The sequence below is a fragment of the Brassica rapa genome, chromosome A07 (assembly GCF_000309985.2).
Source record: "Brassica rapa cultivar Chiifu-401-42 chromosome A07, CAAS_Brap_v3.01, whole genome shotgun sequence".
Lineage (NCBI taxonomy): Eukaryota > Viridiplantae > Streptophyta > Magnoliopsida > Brassicales > Brassicaceae > Brassica > Brassica rapa.
Window position 1 is genome coordinate 14,654,574 of NC_024801.2, and position 19,105 is coordinate 14,673,678.

The window sequence follows — 19,105 nt, forward strand, 5'->3', positions numbered from 1 at the left end:
TGTAAGACAGAAGTTTACCATAATAATTTAAAACTGAACGAGAAAAAATAATTAACGACTTATATTAATTACTAGAGTCCCTATTAATTAACAAGATCTTTAAACTATAATGCGACTTGTAATTTTTATGTGTAGATCTTTATGTGTAGTTGTAACTTGTAAGACATAAATCTTTGCGTATTTGTAAGACATAAATTTACCATAATAATTTTAAACTGAATGAGAATAAATAAATAAACAACTTATATTCATCATCAACAAGATCTTTAAACTATAATGCGACTTGTGGTTTGTTGGGAAGAATACAAATTTGGCGAAACTGAGATATAATAAAACAAAAACAACAAATGTTAAAACTTGGTTATATTGATAAAGTAATAAGAAAATAGTAAATAATTAAAGAGGGTGTGTTTGTGTTAGGAGGTGGTTGTACCGTATATGCATGGAGCTGGTGGGAGGAAGAAGAAGGGAGAAGAGAGGTGTCGGCGTTTTGGTTACTGCAAAGTGACACCATAACTAATTACAGTCCACATGTCTTTGTCCCTTCTTCTTCTCTTTGTTTTCTTTCTTACGAAATAATATTTAAAACTAATGCATTTAAATATTATTATCATGTAAAAATGTTGTTATTAAAATGGTGTTTAAAATATAGATGCTCAACATAAACAAAGTAAACGCCGCATACCAGAGCCAATAGAGACTAGGAGAAACCAGCTTTATCATATCCTTTAATAACTCACTAAACTGAGTTAAAAGAACTTTAAAACTAACCAATTTACCAAGTGGTGTAAACATATTTTCTGTGAAGTATCAAATTCTATATGTTCAATGAAGAAAAAAGAGTGTTGAACGTGTGGGATATAAGTCTATACATAGATGCTCACAAATTTAAATACTGTATATTTATAACATAACAAAAGTTGTGTGGTGATAGTGTGAGGTTATCGAACAATCTTTGTTGGTTCTCTCTCTACTTTTTTATTCTCTCTCTTAAATCTCTCACAGAGAAGGATGAGATAAGAGTTTCGATCGCTGGTTCTTTTACGGCATAAGACTTCAGTGAGGTCGGGCTTTGACTCTGGCATGGCTAACCCAGCATCGACTGGCCAACTTTTGTCTCTAGAGTCATCACCTTCTATGATGATTACTAACTTTTCATCGGATCTTTCCGATTACATTTCAATTTTCTCTTCAAGTGGCTTCTCCGGAAAGCCGGAGGTAGTTGGATTGATCAATGATGATTGATGTTTCTTTCTGTAGAGTAGATCTAGTGGGCGATTTGGTTTCGTTGAGGATTGCTCAGGTTGAGCAGTTCTTAATCGATTTGTGTGATGAATATATTTATGTGTGTTTGGTGGCTTGATGTCTTTGGATGAGATCTCGATTGGTCGATTGATGTTCTCTGATGACGTAAATTAGGCGATGATGGTGTATGTTGTTGAAACTGTCGTGGGTTTTTTATCGTGGTCCTGGCTCCGTGAGTTTTGGTGGACGGCTGGTTGGTTTCCGGCAACGATCCTCAAATCGGTAAAGGCGGTTGAGGTTCTTCCAGCATGTGTCCTTTCTTCCTTGTGTGTATTTGATATGTTGCTGTGGTTTGACACATTTTTTTGATCATTGGTGGATCTCTATTTTATAAGTTTTATGTCGTTGAGCTCGTTTGTTAGGTTTGCCTTTTTAGGGTATTTTCATCCCTACTCCATTTTTTTCTCTAAAATAGAGTAAAAGTGAATATGGAGTAAAGAATGCTCCAACCCAACTTCATATCTCACTCCATAATGAAATTTACTTCATAAATGGAGTAATCTATTTTTTGTTTGTTCATCACTCCATTATGGAGTGAAAAATAGAGTAGAGTTGGAGTAATTTTACTCTATTTTTACTTTTACTTTATTTTGGAGAAAAAAATGGAGTTATACATTGGAGATGCTCTTAGATCTTTTGTGTATTTAAAGAAAAAACATGTTCAATAAATAATCAGTTGACAAAAAAAAAGTGATGATAGTGTGAGGTTTCATTCATCAACATTCACGAGGAGGCCAATTAATCTCAGGTTGCACTTTGCCTTACCCACAAAGGAATCATTTACTGAAATCAAGTTGCTATAACATGGCCCATAATAAGGTGTATTAATTTGGGCTTTATAAGTAACCCATCCAGATTCAGGATTTGATACTTCTAGACATTATATGCTTCTTTTGATATCCGAGGATTAGCTAGTTAAATACGTATATAATCCACCTTTTGATGTGATACTGATATACGTAAGTCTAAAGTATTACTGGTGGGCGCTTCTTTTTAGAACTTATTTACAAAATGATGAAGTCAAAAATCACTTTAGTTAGTTTTTCTCCGTATAGCCACCCCTCACTTTATTCTTTAATTGATTAAAAACGAGAACTTAGTGTAGTCTTTAAAACTCAATGTTTAAGGAAATGACGTAAATGGAGAGAGTGGAGATGCTGTTTTGAGTCACACAAAAGCAGCACGCTCTGCTTATCTTGAATGATCTTTATAAAGAAAGTGCACCATGAAAAAGTGAGTACCAGTAAACAATCTTTTCATCGTTTATTAAAATAAGAAAACATAGAAGAGTGGGAACAAAGAGATTTTATGTGATTGGAGCCAAACTCGAACAATGCCGTAGAATTCTCCAAACTTTGCCACAATGTCAAATTGTCAATAACTATCACTATTAATTTTCCCCCAAATTTACATACACGACAACAGTCTTGTTTTGTTTTACGTTTTAGATATTAGAACCTCATTATTGTATTTTGGTCGCAGAGGTAAAATTTAAGAAAAAAAAGAAAAAGGACCACACTTGCTTGGCTACGAGTCTAGTCGTTTCCCTACGGACCAATGCAGACTCACGGACTCACTCACACTTTCACTAGTGGCTCAAGACGCTAATTCCTACGCGCACTACCCACAGTCCCAATGCGATTCTTCTCGGAAAACATAATTTTGACCGCCTCGGGTAAAAATAAAAAAACACTCTTTTTTAAGAAATACATGATTGATTCTGTTAAACCAACAGCGCAGTAACTTTTACTAGATGTTTATGACTTGTACTAGTATAAAGTTTACAAGATGCGAAGAAAATATAAAAATGAACATAACAATAACGAAACTTACACGTACCATGTCATTTTCTCCTACCTACACAATTCAATGGAATGTTAGGTATAATTTGCACCATAAGTTACTATTTTTCACCAGAAAATAAAAAAGTTAGTATTTTTTATATTTTGTAAAGTTCGTAATGCTGGAAAATAATAAAATTTATCGAGATCCTGTTGATACAAAATAAATATATTCACTGCCTAAAAACATTTCACCACAAGCACGTGATCTACTTCATAGCCCCAAACTCTCTCCTAGTCCAAACGGACTTTAGAGCTTTGCAAAAAAAAAAAAAAAATGTCACTGAAGCTTTTTCTCTTCTTCCTCCTCCTCCTCCTTCATGTCTCCGCCGGATTCTCATCATCGGAGCCGAACTACTTCAACTCCTTGCTTCCTTCCGACGCTGTCGCTCTACTCTCTTTCAAATCCACCGCCGATCTCGACAACAAGCTCCTGTATTCCCTCACAGAGCGTTACGACTACTGCCAATGGCGCGGCGTCAAATGCGCACAGGGCCGCGTCGTTCGCCTTGTTCTCTCCGGCGTCGGCCTCCGTGGCTACTTCTCCTCCGCCACTCTTAGCCGCCTCGACCAGCTCCGAGTCCTGAGCCTCGAGAACAACTCCCTCTTCGGCCCCGTCCCCGATCTCTCCGCTCTCGTTAACCTCAAGTCTCTCTTCCTCAGCCGGAACGAGTTCAACGGACCTTTCCCTCCTTCGATTCCTTCCCTTCACCGGTTAATGATCCTCTCTCTCTCCCACAACAACTTCACCGGTCAGATTCCAACTCAGATAACCGCTCTCGACCGGTTAACTTCATTAAATCTCGAGTCTAACCGCTTTAACGGCACGCTCCCGTCGCTTAACCAGTCGTTTCTGACGTCCTTCAACGTCTCCGTTAACAACTTAACGGGAGTCATCCCCGCTACACCGACTCTGTCTCGATTCGACGCGTCGTCGTTTAAGTCCAACCCGGGGCTATGCGGGGAGATCATTAACCGAGCGTGCGCTTCTTCACGCTCGCCCTTCTTCGGGTCGAGTAACAACAAAACGTCGTCGTCGTCTTCTTCGTCCTCGCAGGCTCCGTTGGGGCAAAGCGCGCAGGCGCAGAACGGAGGAGCGGTGGTTATCTCTCCGGTTGTTTCGAAGAAGAAAGGTAAAGAAAATGGGTTAGTACTGGGATTCACCGTCGGTCTCGCGTCGCTCATCGTCCTCGGTCTCTGCCTCGTCGTCTTCTCTCTAGTGATAAAGAAACAAACCAAAGACGAGATTTACGAACCGAGTCAAAAAGGAGACGCGTCATCCTCCTCTCACCAGAATCAAGCTCTGAGTACAAGAGCCGTACCAGTTTTGAATCCGAACTCAAACTCAAGCTCCGTGGAGAAGCTTCAGTTTCGAGCCGCCGCCGCCACGGAGCCGCAGAGCCGAGTCCCAAACAGCGGGAATCTGATCTTCTGCGGCGGGGGCGGGGAAGGAGGTGAGTCGAGTCAAGGGATGTACACTCTGGAGCAGCTGATGCGAGCTTCGGCGGAGCTTCTGGGGAGAGGATCGGTAGGGATTACGTACAAGGCGGTGTTTGATAACCAGCTCATCGTGACGGTGAAGAGACTAGACGCGGCTAAAACGGCGGTTACAAGCGAAGAGGCGTTCGAGAATCACATGGAGATTGTTGGTGGACTCAGGCACCAGAATCTTGTTCCGATTAGAGCTTACTTTCAGTCAAACGGAGAGAGACTCATCATCTTCGATTACCAACCCAATGGCAGCCTCTTCAATCTCATTCACGGTAACTCTTCTATCTTCCTAGGGTTTTAGTTTTAAACTCAGCGAGTCACCACCGAGTTGAAGATTTACTTTTACTTTAATTAAAATCATTAGTTTAAGGTCTTAATCATGATGACGTGACAAATCGTAAGTTGTTTCGACTATAATTAACTATACTTTATTTTAAAAAACTTAAAACCCTAAAGCGCACGAGTCTTTTCTGTGTGGCGGGTTTTGTGTTTGTGCACAGTTTATAGTAGTGAGAACTTGATGAACTGAAGCTGACCACACAGCGACAATCGCGGGTCTTACTTTTTGTAATAATAATATTTATTTTTTAAAAAAGTTTTTGTTCGTTTGCTCTTTTTTCTTCTGAAGTCTCCGTTGAAATTACTTAGCATTAGTGGAAGAAGACAGAAACCTGGTGGAACTCTGTGCTGTTTTCTTCACGTGAAATCTCATCTTTTTGCCATCACTCTGTCTCTACCCCTTGCGTTAGTGCCGAACAAATATTAAACAATATTATTTTTTTACATGCACTTGTTTGCACTAAGAATGTTTGTTTCTGTTGTTGCTTCTTGCTCCTGTATTGGACCCAACACCAAATGTGACTAACTAACTCCAATATTTTCACAGGTTCTAGATCCTCGAGAGCAAAGCCATTACATTGGACATCATGTTTAAAGATTGCAGAAGATGTTGCCCAAGGCTTGTACTACATTCACCAAACATCGTCAGCATTAGTCCATGGAAACCTTAAATCAACTAACATCCTCCTCGGACATGACTTCGAAGCTTGTTTAACTGATTACTGCCTCAGCGTCTTAACAGATTCATCTTCTTCTTCTAATGATGATGATCCGGACTCTTCCTCTTACAAAGCCCCTGAGATCAGAAAATCATCTCGTAGACCAACTTCCAAATGCGACGTCTACTCGTTTGGTGTCTTGATCTTTGAGCTTTTGACCGGTAAGAACGCGTCCAGGCATCCGTTTATGGCGCCTCATGATATGCTTGATTGGGTTAGAGCAATGAGAGAAGAAGAGGAAGGAGCAGAGGATAATAGGCTTGGCATGATGACTGAAACAGCTTGTCTTTGCCGTGTGACGTCGCCCGAGCAAAGACCGACGATGAGACAAGTGATCAAGATGATTCAGGAGATTAAAGAGAGTGTTATGGCGGAAGAGAACGATCCTTTCCAGTGAAACCAATCTCGTAGGGCTTCCTCCGACCAGTTTTCCCAAGGGAGGGGGTTAATTTAGTCAAAAAGGAGAATATAGATGCGTAAATGTAATTTTCTTAGGATATGGGGTCGGATTTGTAACATCGTTGAACTTTGCAGAGCAAAAGTCAAACAAAGATGCTTTTTCGTCTTTTTCGTAGAATGACCTATTCAAAACCAGATGCCTTTGCCAAAATATCAATACTATTAAAATTGAAGAAGTTTTAATAAATCTACTTAAAAAAGTTGTTTGGACTCTTTTATTAACTAATAATATTCTGGTTTTACTTTGATTTGGACAAACAATATGTTACCTTTAATTTCTCTAACAATTATTTAGTCAAAGCTTTTATTTATTGGACCCATATCTTTTTGTAAACGAAAAGATTATACCATATATATACTACCACATAAATTTGGTTCACGAAAATATAATATCACATACACTTTATTATACTCTTCTCTAAATATGTCTCATTAACTTCATAATTAAGATAAATTTAAAAATTATATATTATCTTAATTTTATTTTATTGATAAATAACAATTTAATATTTAAGATAAGCTTAAATTATCAAAAACCAAACAAATCTTTTTTTACTGCTCAACAAAAAACCTACAAATCTATACTATTAATTTAGTCAAAAACCTCTCAAATAAATCTTAAGTTTCACCAACTTAACAAATGTAACTTTTATAAAATGCACAAAAATATAGTGAAATGTTAGATTTGGTCATTCGGATCTTCGGGTCAAATATAAATCGGTTTCTTTCAGATCCAAGTTCTTTGGGTCTTGGGCATTTATATCCAACTAGGTATTTGAATGATTTTTGTTCAGATCGGTTCCTTTTAGTTCCAGGTCAGTTTGAGTCAATAATTCAAGTATCTATAAAATTTACTATGTAATTTGGCTACGTAATGAGTCTAGCTCGGTTCGAGTATTTCACACAAAAAGATTTAAAGAATCCGAAAAGTCAAAAAATCAAAACATGAAAATACCCAAATATTTCGTATGAATTATTCAAATATACATAATATGAACAAAACATTCAGGGTACTTTAGGTACCCGACAGAGACCCACAGGTCCAAAAAAATCTAATAGGTAACTTTTTCCCAATCTCGAACCTCAACCTGTATTTCGTATTGGTTTGGTTCGTTTATCAAATTTAGGTAAAATGTTCATACTTAAGAAAGATTTACATAAGAGTGTATATAAAAAATCCCGAATAAACTTATACATAAGTTATATAATTTTAAACAAATTTATGTATTCAATATAATACGCTATAAAACCCGCGCTTTCGAAGCGCGGGTCAAAATCTAGTAAGATTTTAAAACTACTCAATCTATGCAAATAGACCTGGGCATTTTGGGTATCGGTTCGGTTCGGATATTTCGGGTTTCAGGTAGTTTGGATAGAGGCTAGAGGATCCATTTAGTACTTGACTTATTTTTGGTTCAGTTCGGATAGTTTCGGGTTCGGTACGGATAGTAAACGTAGAAACTAGAAAATATCCAGAAAAGTTCGGTTCTCATTTGGATCCGGTTCGGGTTTCGGATCATTCGGATAATTTGGATAAAAATATTTGTTATTTAGATAAAATATCAAATAATTAGGATGATTTGGATAAAAAAAATTGGACATTTCGAATTATTTTGGATATTTCGGATAAAACAATCTGGATAGTTTCATATACTTTCTGGTAGTTTGGATACTTTATAATAATTTAGTTATCCTCAACTATTTTCAGATACTTTTGACATAATTTTAAATTAACAATATATATTAAGTGATGTTATATGTATATATAATTAATATTTATATATATTCGGGTATCTGTTCGTTTCTCGGTTCAGTTTGGTTATTTTGGATATAAAAATATAGGAACCGTTCGGATATTTGAGAGTATTGGTCTAGTTCTCGTTTCGGGTATTTCAGTTCGGTTCCGGTTCGGTTTTTCGGTTCGGATTGTTTTGCCCAGGCCTAGATGCAAATACGAGGTTGGATACAGAAGAAAACTATACAATTGAGCCCGTTAGTCTAAAAGAATAAAAGCCCATATCTTTCTTTTTTGAGCAACATAACTTAATGCATTAAGAAATTAAAGGGTTTTTAAGAGGCCAGGGCTTGATTGGGCTGCTAACTTACAAGACCTAGTTGGATACATCCGGTCCATTGATACGAATATTTTTATAACAACTATGGCTTATATGGACCCTCGCAACAATCTATTTTATATAGATAATAACCCAAGATTTTTTTTTGTTATTTTTAAAATTTCGAGTGTTATCATCTATCTAGTGGATTCATATATTAACACTGTGTTGACTTACTGATGTTTAGCCGCCTCGTGGATTCAGAAATATTTAGGAAGATTTCCTTTTCCACGATTTAAGGCAACTTAATAAATTACATTCCTGTTTGTTGCCTAAATAAAGTGCTAAGCATTTTTTTAGCATTAATGTTCGTGTGAAGTTGAATCTTAGTAGTCTTATATACGCAAGGACATCTTACATTTCGCGATTTAATAATTTTAGGATGCGTATTATTTATTGAAGTAAATGATGATATATTTTATTTCAAGGCGGGGTATATAACAACAACGATATAAAACAACATGATATTAAAATAAATGGCAACCCCATATTTTAAAAAAATGAAACCTAAACAAAGTGGTCCAGTTTCTATAAAATGAATTGATTTTATTTTTGACAACAAAAAATTGATTTTATTTTATTTTTGCTTTTCCGTGGTAATTGGCGCCATGTTCACGTGCCAACTGGGTCACAGCTAAAAGTTTCGTTGTTAAATCATATTTGCCCTCTGTTTATCAAAAAATAATAATCATATTTTCCCTTAGAGCTTCTCTATACTAAAACTATTTGTCTTGTAAATCTTCATATTAAAATTTAAATTTAAACCAAAGTCGTGGGAACAATCCAAATATCACTCAACTCCTCCTACCCTACATATTTTTCTATAACATAAATTTAAATATTATTAGTCTATTTATATAAATATTTAGCGTGTAACGATTACCAAATGAGCGTCGAATTATTATGAAAGGAACATAAATTGTTACTTAACATCATTATATATTTCCTTGTCGGCATAATATTTTTTTATATTGTCGGAATAATCGTAATATACACATATACACTGACGTTTATATATTGAGGACCACCGAACAAAGTTTGGAAAACATAAAAGAAAAAAATGCCTTATTAGTATGTCCATTTGTAAAATTGTGACTTACGGTATATAGTAGATGGGTTCACATCACAAGAATATTATTGGAATCGTGAAGAAAACAAGTCAAGAGAGCATCAACTTCATATACAGTACAAAGTACAAACTATATGAATTAGTTCGATAAATTAACAAAAAAATTTGGTTCCAAATTGAACCGATGTAAAATATGATATAATTCAATAAAATAATAAAATAATAATATTTAAAAAATTATCTGCTTTATATGAAGTTGATGCTCTCTTGACTTGTATATATATCGTAAATTAACAATTACGATATATTTAAATTTTATATACACATAACAAAACATTTTATTATTTATTGATCGTCAAAATAAATTGTAACTCTAATTATTATTTTTTATTTCAATATTTTGATGCCAATTTATCAAATTATATATAAAACTCATTTGTATATATACTTCCATATGTATTTAACATACATAAAGTGTATCCGATATTATGAAATAAAATATTTTTTCTTTCTTTTAAATATAAATCTAATAAACAAAGTTTTCTTAAAATTAACAACTATGTAAATTAATAAATTATCATCGTTGCAGCATTATTAATTTATAAAGTTTTTACTGTAATATGGTTAAGCTTATTAATATTGAAAATTATAGTTAAATCATGTATAAGCTGTCGATAAAGCATTAGAATAAAGATCATTATCCATAAAAATTTTGAATAAAGAAAATACAACTCGACATCTTTCTCAAAAAAAAAAAATACAACTCGACACTCCTGAAAATATCATAAAACAATTATTGGAAGATCGCTTCAATCGGGGATTGACATATTGCTAATCGTAATCAATCTCCCACCTGCTGTTTATAATATTCACAATTTATAATCTATCAGTTAATTTATGTAAATTATTTACAATAGATAAAGACAGGACGAAGAGCCACTTATAACTCTTAATCTTTAGTTGTCTCTTGTTTATGATTTTTTTTTCTTGTTTACGATCTTAATTAATATCTTTGTTCTGGAATTATTTCATAATCGTACATCTAATCTATTAAAACAGAGTCCTAATTTTTATCTACTTAAAAATGTTGTCATTAACTTTTGGACTTATTCACATCTCATTAGAGATAAATGTAACATCCTTTAACTTTTGGACCTATTTTTATTTCCAATATATTTGTTAGTAACTACCCTATATCTCCTGAAGTTTATTAGTATATTAATTAAATATAGTAACTATAATTGATATATGTATAAAAGATATTTATATTCACAAAACTGCAGTGGTGTATTTAGGAATATGCAAGATCCAGAGCTATTTTCTAAACTTTATTGATATACTATACATACTAATGATCTTATATTTACGGAGAGTGATTAATATGTTTAAAATATTTATATACACTAAACTGTATTTATATCATGTAAAGGAATATAACATCACAAAACATCTTTACAAATTATTTATCTATACTATATTAGTAAGATACTTTCACTTTTTTCAAGATATAAAAGTGTCGATAATGAAAGTTCTAAGAAAATTATTCACATAATCAAAAAAATACTCACACTAAATATAAATATAAGTTCTATTTATTTTAGAATCTAATTTATTAATTTAGAGTTCTATTTTTTACCTACTTACAAATAATCGAAGTTGGACAATTACATTTAACTAGCTTTACTATTATTTTTACTTATACCTAATTTAATTATTGTTTAATATATGTATACCCTAACCTAAAATTAAGGAACGAAATAACTAATCTATTGTTTTTAACAAATTTAATTTATATTAACACTACTTTTAAGTAAATAATCAATTATATTTTTTTATTAATATAAAAAGAATTATATATACAATTGTACTTTAATTCAAATGCAAGAACCAGATTCTTATAGATAGATTATCAAAATTAGATATATATATATATATGATAAAATAAATAATAATAGTTATTAATGTTTAATGAGTATTTTTTATTGATATTATTGATATTATTGATATTGGTGGAACATGTTATTATTGATATTTTTTATGAGTATAGTTTTACGGGTTGTTCAAAAATATTTATCAAATATAAAACTAATTGAACAAAACATAAAACATACTTTATGTTAGGCTCGGGCGTTCATGTACCCGTTGGGTACGGGTTGGGAATTTGAAATTTCGGTTTAAATTTATATTACATTCTATGTCTCATTCTGGTAAATTTATAAGTACGGATCAAGTTTAGATATAAAAAACTGGTTTTGCTTCTAATTTATACCACATCATAAAATCCATAAAGTAACCATATATTGTTTTGATTTTGGTTATATGGGTTCGGTTCAGATATATCCGAAGTTAAATCTAATTTTTTTAAGCAAAACATAAGAAATAAACTTATTTAAATAGAATTGTATATTTAAAGTGCTTTTTGAAAATTTAAATACTTACTTTTTAATATAATTTCACTATAAATATAAAACTGAATATTTGAAGTACATATTTATGTTTCACATATTTATATTTGTGATTAATTTGGATTTCATATATTTTTTGGTTTTCTGAGATTGCCTGTTCGGGTTCGGCTAATAACACTTCAGGTTCGGATATATGACGTACCACCCTACAAAACCTATTCTGGGATTTTTTACATTTCGTACTGGATATGGATCGGGTTCTTTGGTTTAAGTTCGGTACATACTTTGGTTTACGAATTTTATGCTCAGACCTATTTTGAATAAAGAGAAAATGCAATTATATAAAGTTTTTACCAAAAAATTATTCCGCGCTTTAGCACGGGTCAAAATCTAGTTACATTTTTACTTTGTGGGAGTTCACCAGAGAACGTTGTCATTGTTTTGGTGAAAACATATAGATGTTTAGATTCTTTTAAATCGAATAACTAATCTTCTTTGGAAGTTTGGATTTAGAAAATAACAAATAAAATCAACAAAAAATAAGTGATAATATCGTTTAATACGTTTATATTATTTTTAAGTTGATTTTAAAACGAACCAGAGGAAAAACTAAATCATTATATTAAATAAGTTTTTGGGAAATGCGTTGTTATGTCAAAATTATTGGAGAATATAATCTACCACTAATATGCTGATCCATGGTTAATGTTCTTATGTTCTTTTTTTAACAACTATTTTATTTAAATAAAATGTAAAGTTGCAACAAGAATATATAAAATAACAGAAATACAACTACGTGTTAGTGGTCTAGTGGTTAATCTCAACCTGAAAAGTCATGGATTCGAGTGCCGCTGGAAGGTGATTATCTTGAGGAACTTTCAAATCCAATACGGAGAAGTCGTCTAACGTGTGGCCACTGATGGAATTTACATGGGGATAATCACCAGCCCTCTTGAATTCCTCGGAAGGCTCCCCGACGAAGTTCTGGTGAATGGTCATTAGCGATAGTCGGATGCTCTCAAAGCTCCAGATACGAGAGTCATAAAAAAAATAACAGAAATACAATCAACTGCATAACTAAAATTAGAAAATGTTACAACACAAAGATTTAAATCTGAAGAATTTTTTTTTCTGATCCATCTTACTTCTTTTTTTGCAGCACTATTTACACTTAGTTGTCTTCTTTTTGAAGAATTTCCAACTTTTTTTTGAAAATTTCCAACTTTTTTTTGAAAATTTCTTTGTTCTATAACATTTTACAGATTTCAAGGGGGATCTATAGATATTCTTTGAAAAAAATCTAATTTATTGATTTTTCAAAAAAAAGTAATTAGAACAGCTAATTTTCAGCGATTCTAACAAAATCACTTTGCAGTGAAAAATCACCAATTGTGATCTTCAAAAACATTAAATACCTTCATAGTTGCATCACTTTCAATCTTTCATATCCATGACGATGACACACCGTGGTGGCTTCTATGGTATTTGTTTTTTTACCACTTGATATTTCATTCAGTATAACTGGATTGAATTTTTTTATCATCGTCCATAGTCTCGGAGACTAAGCCGAGAATTGTAATGGTAGATTAAAAAAAGAAAAAAATTAACCATTGATCCACCGCAGATAAATTTATTTTCAATGAAAGAGAAGAACAATAGATAGGAAAGCATATAGAAATTGATCATATCTTGATCAGATTAGAGTTTGAGAATTGTGTATTTCTCCTTCCCCATCCCATTAAAGTCGCATCGCAAGGAGACTTCTTTTTTTTGGTATATTTAAAAGTTATGCTATTATGTTCTTTTATTACTATATTTTGTGGATCATATATTAGTTTCATAGTTTGCTGTTGTAATTATTATTGTATTGTTTGTAAACAAAATTATTAACTCGTAATGTTATTTCTTTTATGTTTCCAAACACTTTGATTGGTTTGGTATGTTTGTATAAGGACATTCTCAATAACCATTATTAGTTTAAGTGGTTGAAATACATCAAATATATACCGAAAGTAACCCTGAGAATATGAAAAAGAGAAAACTGGGGAAACATGACAAACTGAGAATAACGGGGGAAGGAAAAGGACAAGAAGGACAATGCATAATACGTGTCGTAATTTGAGTACACAAAAAGTCAATTCCTAACGGTATCCAGTCACCGACCACCGACCTAACTTTCCTCTCCACTACCCCTATTCCGTATCTCGTAGGTATTTTTATACACTGTGCACTAATATATAACCAACGTACCGTAACAATGTTCCAAAATGGTGTACATACACAATTTTTTTCATCAAAAATTTAGGAGAAACCTTAAAAAACGTTTTGTGAAATATTATTTTATTTTAAATTATGTATTTTCCAAATAAATAATAACAAAATTCACTGATTATAGATTTTTTTTTATCAAAACTGATTATAGATTTTTTTTGGATCAAAACTGATTATAGGTTTTAGTTAGCTATATATCTAGCGATGAAAGTATTTATCCTCATTGGAAGGCTCTTTTCAAAATAAAATTCAGAAAATGTATATTTTTATATATATAAAAAGAAGTCATGAATACAAAAAGAAAATGGTCTTCATATGACTCACCGATTTGATATTTTCCACAATGCTTATAGCCTCGTATTTTCTTATTACGTAATTATTAGTTTTCATGTTCCAATTAGTAATTACAACATTGTGAAAGATTTCAGTTAATAATCGAAAAGGTTTTGGTCATGAAATATACTTATCTCTATATTGCTTCTGTTGTCTATCTGGACAAGGAGTCCTGCAGGTATCTATCGTATAAATTTATAGAATCTGGTTAAATACTTTAAATATACACAACATTATATATAAGTTATAAGTACCAGGGTATATTCGTGGATAATATATTTAAAAAACAGAGGAGGTTTTGCGTACTATAATATACTATGGATAGTAGAAGATTAATTAGAGAGTAAAGGGAGAAATAATATCAATTATAGTATTAATATGCGCATGTCATCTCCACCACCTCTTCGTCCGCCTATCCTCTTTAAAAACTTTCTGTTCCATTAAAATACAATCAAAACAGAAGATACAGCTTTCATCATCGGCCCAATATTCATTTATTTTATAATATTATTAACTGATAATTGAGAAAGAAAGAAAAAAATTTGTTATAACTACAAAACGAATCCACCACCATGAGTCCATGACACCAAGTTTTATCTTTAAAATCCAACTAACCAAAATTCTCTTCTCTCTACTTTTTCTCTTGTCGGTGAATTTGGATTTGTCTACTACTCCATCCACCATCATAACACCACCTGCAACCTTCCCCTCATCTCTCTCTCCATCTCTCTCTCCGACATATTTATTCTCTGTCATAGTCTCTCTCTCTGGCGAAACCCAGATCGAAAAAGTCGGTCGATTCCTCTAAGAGTCTGTTTCTTTGGAGGGTTTCAAGATCCTCCATGGAGGGCGGCGGAGGAGTAGCTAACGTGGCAGTCTCCGGGACGACGACGACGAGGAAGAGAGAGAGACCTTACAAGGGTATAAGGATGAGGAAGTGGGGCAAATGGGTTGCGGAGATTCGAGAGCCTAACAAGCGCTCTAGGTTATGGCTCGGCTCTTACTCCACCCCCGAGGCGGCTGCTCGAGCCTACGACACGGCGGTTTTCTACCTCAGAGGACCGACGGCGAGGCTCAACTTCCCTGAGCTTCTTACCGGAGAGAAATTTACCGAGGAGGATATGTCGGCCGCGACGATCAGGAAGAAAGCAACGGAGGTGGGTGCTCAGGTAGACGCTTTGGGCTCGGCGGTGCTAGATAACCGCCACCGTGTTTTTGGTCAGGACCAAGAGAGTTGCGATGATAGCAAGAATTTTCGTCGGAATTATCAAAACGGTGATGGAGAAGAACATGAAGACGATGATGAAGATGAGAAGAGGTTGAAGAGTGGCGGGTGGTTATTGGAACGGGTTGACTTGAATAAACTACCCGACCCGGAGAGCTCCGATGAAGACTGGGAGAGCAAATAATAATATTAATATAATTGGCGCGGTGGCGTGCGTTAGCCTACCTCTGCGAAAATCATTAGCGCCGTTTATGTTTTTTTTTTGCATTAATTATCTGAAATTTTAGGGTTTCTAGCTGTTATATCTTTTTGCTACTTTCTTGTCTTTTATTACGTGTTTTGTGGTTTATGGAATTTTAGGCTATTGCTTAAAGAATGCAAAATGTATATTACAACTCATTAATACTTATTAATGAAAATTCGCCTTGTTTCCTATCATTAATTTGTCACTTTACTTTTAATCATTGTTTTTGACAAATATGATTACCCAAATTAAATACCCCTTTTGCTTGAGAAATAACACCAGTTATATTAGAAGAAATTTCCTAATTTGTAACTAAAATTATATTTAAGTGATTTAGAACATTTTCTTCCATCTAGTGTTCCTTATTTGAGCTTCTGGCTTTGGAATATTAGATCATGCTGACTTTACCTTCGTATATTTCTGATTGTGTTTTGTTATTTAGGCTTTAAACGATATATTTTGCAGACGGTTGATAACTTGATATAAATTCAGAGTAGTAAATGATTTAGAAAGGTTTTATATACATTTTGATAGTTTATAATCCTTTAACAAATGAACTGATCTCTTCTTGATTTGAAGTTTAGGGGATTGTTATAAGGAAGATTAAATCGAAGGGATGGGATATAAAGCTGAATAATAATAACGGGACAAAGTATGACCTACATGCATATCATATAAAAGCAACTTGACATAGTATATCTCTATTAACTACGTCCACATTTTTTGTTTTCTGTTAATTCATAAAGTTATTAAATGCATATGTAATGCATGTATGGATAAGTTTTTTGGGTCGTCTGGAACTTGGGGGTGTTTTTTGTTTTTGTCTTTGTCTTCTGCTCCATTTGTATTTGTTCTGTGGGTACCATTTAGATTTTATATGCTATATCTTTTTCGAGTTATATTATTACAAGTTCTATTATTATTGCTGCTTTTATTCTAAGATCTGTTTTCAATAAATTTACGTTATCTTATATATATAGTTTAAATTTTTCCTTCACCTACATTTCAGTAATACTTTAATATATATATATATATATATATATATATATATATATATATATATATATATATATTGATGTATGTGACAAGGACCAAGGAAAAGTATATTGTACCAATACGTATGATCATATTATAGATTACATTTTTTTTTTTCGTTTCATAATTGATGAGATCATGTTGGGAGTTTCTAGCTATGCCAATTTCTGTTCTTGGTGTATAAAGCAATATTACTCTCGAATGGATTATGTTAGTACTTCTATTGTTTATGTTTGTTGGTTGTTGTTATTGATATTAAACATGAAGGAAATGCGAAGATACCAATTAAGAAAGAGTACAGATGGATGTGTCCAAGACAAGCATAGTAGTTAAAGTGGAGTTCTGATTTGATATTTGATGGGGCTTTTCTTTTTTCTGTTCGTAGAGTGTTTGTTTTTGTATCACAAAATTCTTTTGAATCGGGCCAGATATTGATTTTATCTTCAAATCAATTTTCTTATGTCTCATAATAAGTGAGGATTTTGGTCTTTTTCGTTTAACCTTTTATGCTACTAATTAAAATCCAGTACTATAGTTGAGCCCTAACCGCACTACAAGAAAACGTAGCAGTAACAACGGCATTTTACGAGGAAATAATTTCCTCGTAAATTTACATGAGCTTTACAACGCAATTACGACGCGACATGACTTCGTCGTAAACTCGATGGTAATTTACGACGAAATGTATTCGTCGTAAAGTTAATGTAAGTTTACGACGAAAGTACGTGGAATGCAAAATAGTTGTAAACGTTACATCGACATTACAACGAATCATGTTACCGTTACATAAAGGTGAAAACGTGTATTGAAAGTGCTTTAACTTACCTAAGTTCGTTGTAAACGCGTTGTAAATTTTCCATGTAAAATCCATGTAAAACTTACCATATTTCTCTATATATATGTCATTTCCCACAACTCTCTTCCTCACAACACACAACTCTCTTCCTCACAACACACAACTCTCTTCTTCTCGAACCACCAATTACTATTTCGAAGATAACGATAACGAACATGAGTCATTCGTCTGTCTGCCAATTCAGTAGAGCGATAAGGAGAAAATGGAGGGAAGTGAAGTTGGTTTATACTTGAGTGAAACCTCCGACCATCGTCAAAAGTTCCTCTCAAGTACAAACCAGCTGCACTTCCGTCCACTTTCTCCTTGTCGTTCCACTGAATTGGCAGACAGACGAACGACACAGGTTCCTTATCGTTGTTTTAGAAATAGTAATTGGTGGGGTAACAACGCAATTACGACGAAACCAACGAAACCAAATTTCGTCGTAAACGCCATGTAATATTACGACGTAAGTACGTCGAAATTGAAATTTTACATCGTTATTACAACGAATCATGTTACCGTTATATTTAGGTGAAAAACTTATCGAGTTTCGTTGTAAAGTCGTTGTAAAAAATCTATGTAAAATCCATGTAAACTCTCCCTTGTAAAATCGTTGTTATATTTCAACTACCCAACTCGAAAATTTCTCTATATATATGTCATTTCCCACAACTCTCTTCCTCACAACACACAACTCTCTTCCTCACAACACACAAACGGAAAAAAAAAAATTTAAAAAAAAATAGTAGAAAAAATGGTCGGTGGCGGTAGTATTTACGAGTTACGAAGTTGGATGTATTTGCACAAAGATTCCGACGGGAGAGTGACGAATGCATTTCTGAACGGGCTAGAGACATTCATGCACCAGGCGGGCTGTACACCGATCACGCAGGAAAGCGGTAAGATGTTCTGCCCCTGTTCAAAATGCAAAAATTCGAAATTTGCACGTAGTGAAACTGTATGGAATCATTTAGTAAACAGAGGATTTACACCACAGTATTACATTTGGTATCAACATGGAGAGGGTTATGGGGGAAATGAAGCTAGTAGTAGTAATGCTAATTTTGAGGATGCTCATCATAATGAAGAACCGAATCATGTGCATAATGAATATAATTATCATCAAGAGGAGCAGATGGTAGATCATGATAGGGTTCAAGATATGATTAGTGATGCATTTTTAGAAACAACTACAACAATAGCAGATGGAACTGGAAATGTAGAAGAACCTAATTTGGATGCAAAAAGGTTTTATGAAATGCTAGATGCTGCAAATCAACCAATCTACACTGGTTGTAGAGAAGGTCTCTCTAAATTGTCTCTAGCAGCTAGGATGATGAATATTAAAACGGATCATAATTTACCTGAGAATTGCATGGATGCATGGGCGGAGTTGTTTAAAGAGTATTTGCCAGAA

General features: G+C 33.5%; 2 protein-coding genes and 1 long non-coding RNA gene across 3 annotated transcripts; all 3 read left to right on the forward strand.

The window, feature by feature from the left end:
* The first annotated feature begins 1,901 nt into the window (after nucleotides 1-1,901).
* On the forward strand, nucleotides 1,902-18,949 carry LOC117126622. The gene is made up of 3 exons (XR_004449282.1): nucleotides 1,902-1,912; nucleotides 12,576-12,587; nucleotides 18,460-18,949. It is a non-coding gene; the product is annotated as an uncharacterized LOC117126622 (long non-coding RNA).
* LOC103829529 (probable inactive receptor kinase At5g67200) lies at nucleotides 1,967-7,114 on the forward strand. The gene is made up of 2 exons (XM_009105197.3): nucleotides 1,967-4,909; nucleotides 5,524-7,114. Exons 1-2 carry the CDS (start codon nucleotides 3,424-3,426, stop codon nucleotides 6,090-6,092), a joined length of 2,055 nt encoding a protein of 684 aa, XP_009103445.1. The 5' UTR covers nucleotides 1,967-3,423; the 3' UTR covers nucleotides 6,093-7,114.
* LOC103829530 (ethylene-responsive transcription factor ERF010) lies at nucleotides 14,609-16,009 on the forward strand. Its single transcript, XM_009105198.3, has one exon. It carries the CDS (start codon nucleotides 15,189-15,191, stop codon nucleotides 15,753-15,755), a length of 567 nt encoding a protein of 188 aa, XP_009103446.2. The 5' UTR covers nucleotides 14,609-15,188; the 3' UTR covers nucleotides 15,756-16,009.
* Nucleotides 18,950-19,105: the final 156 nt, after the last annotated feature.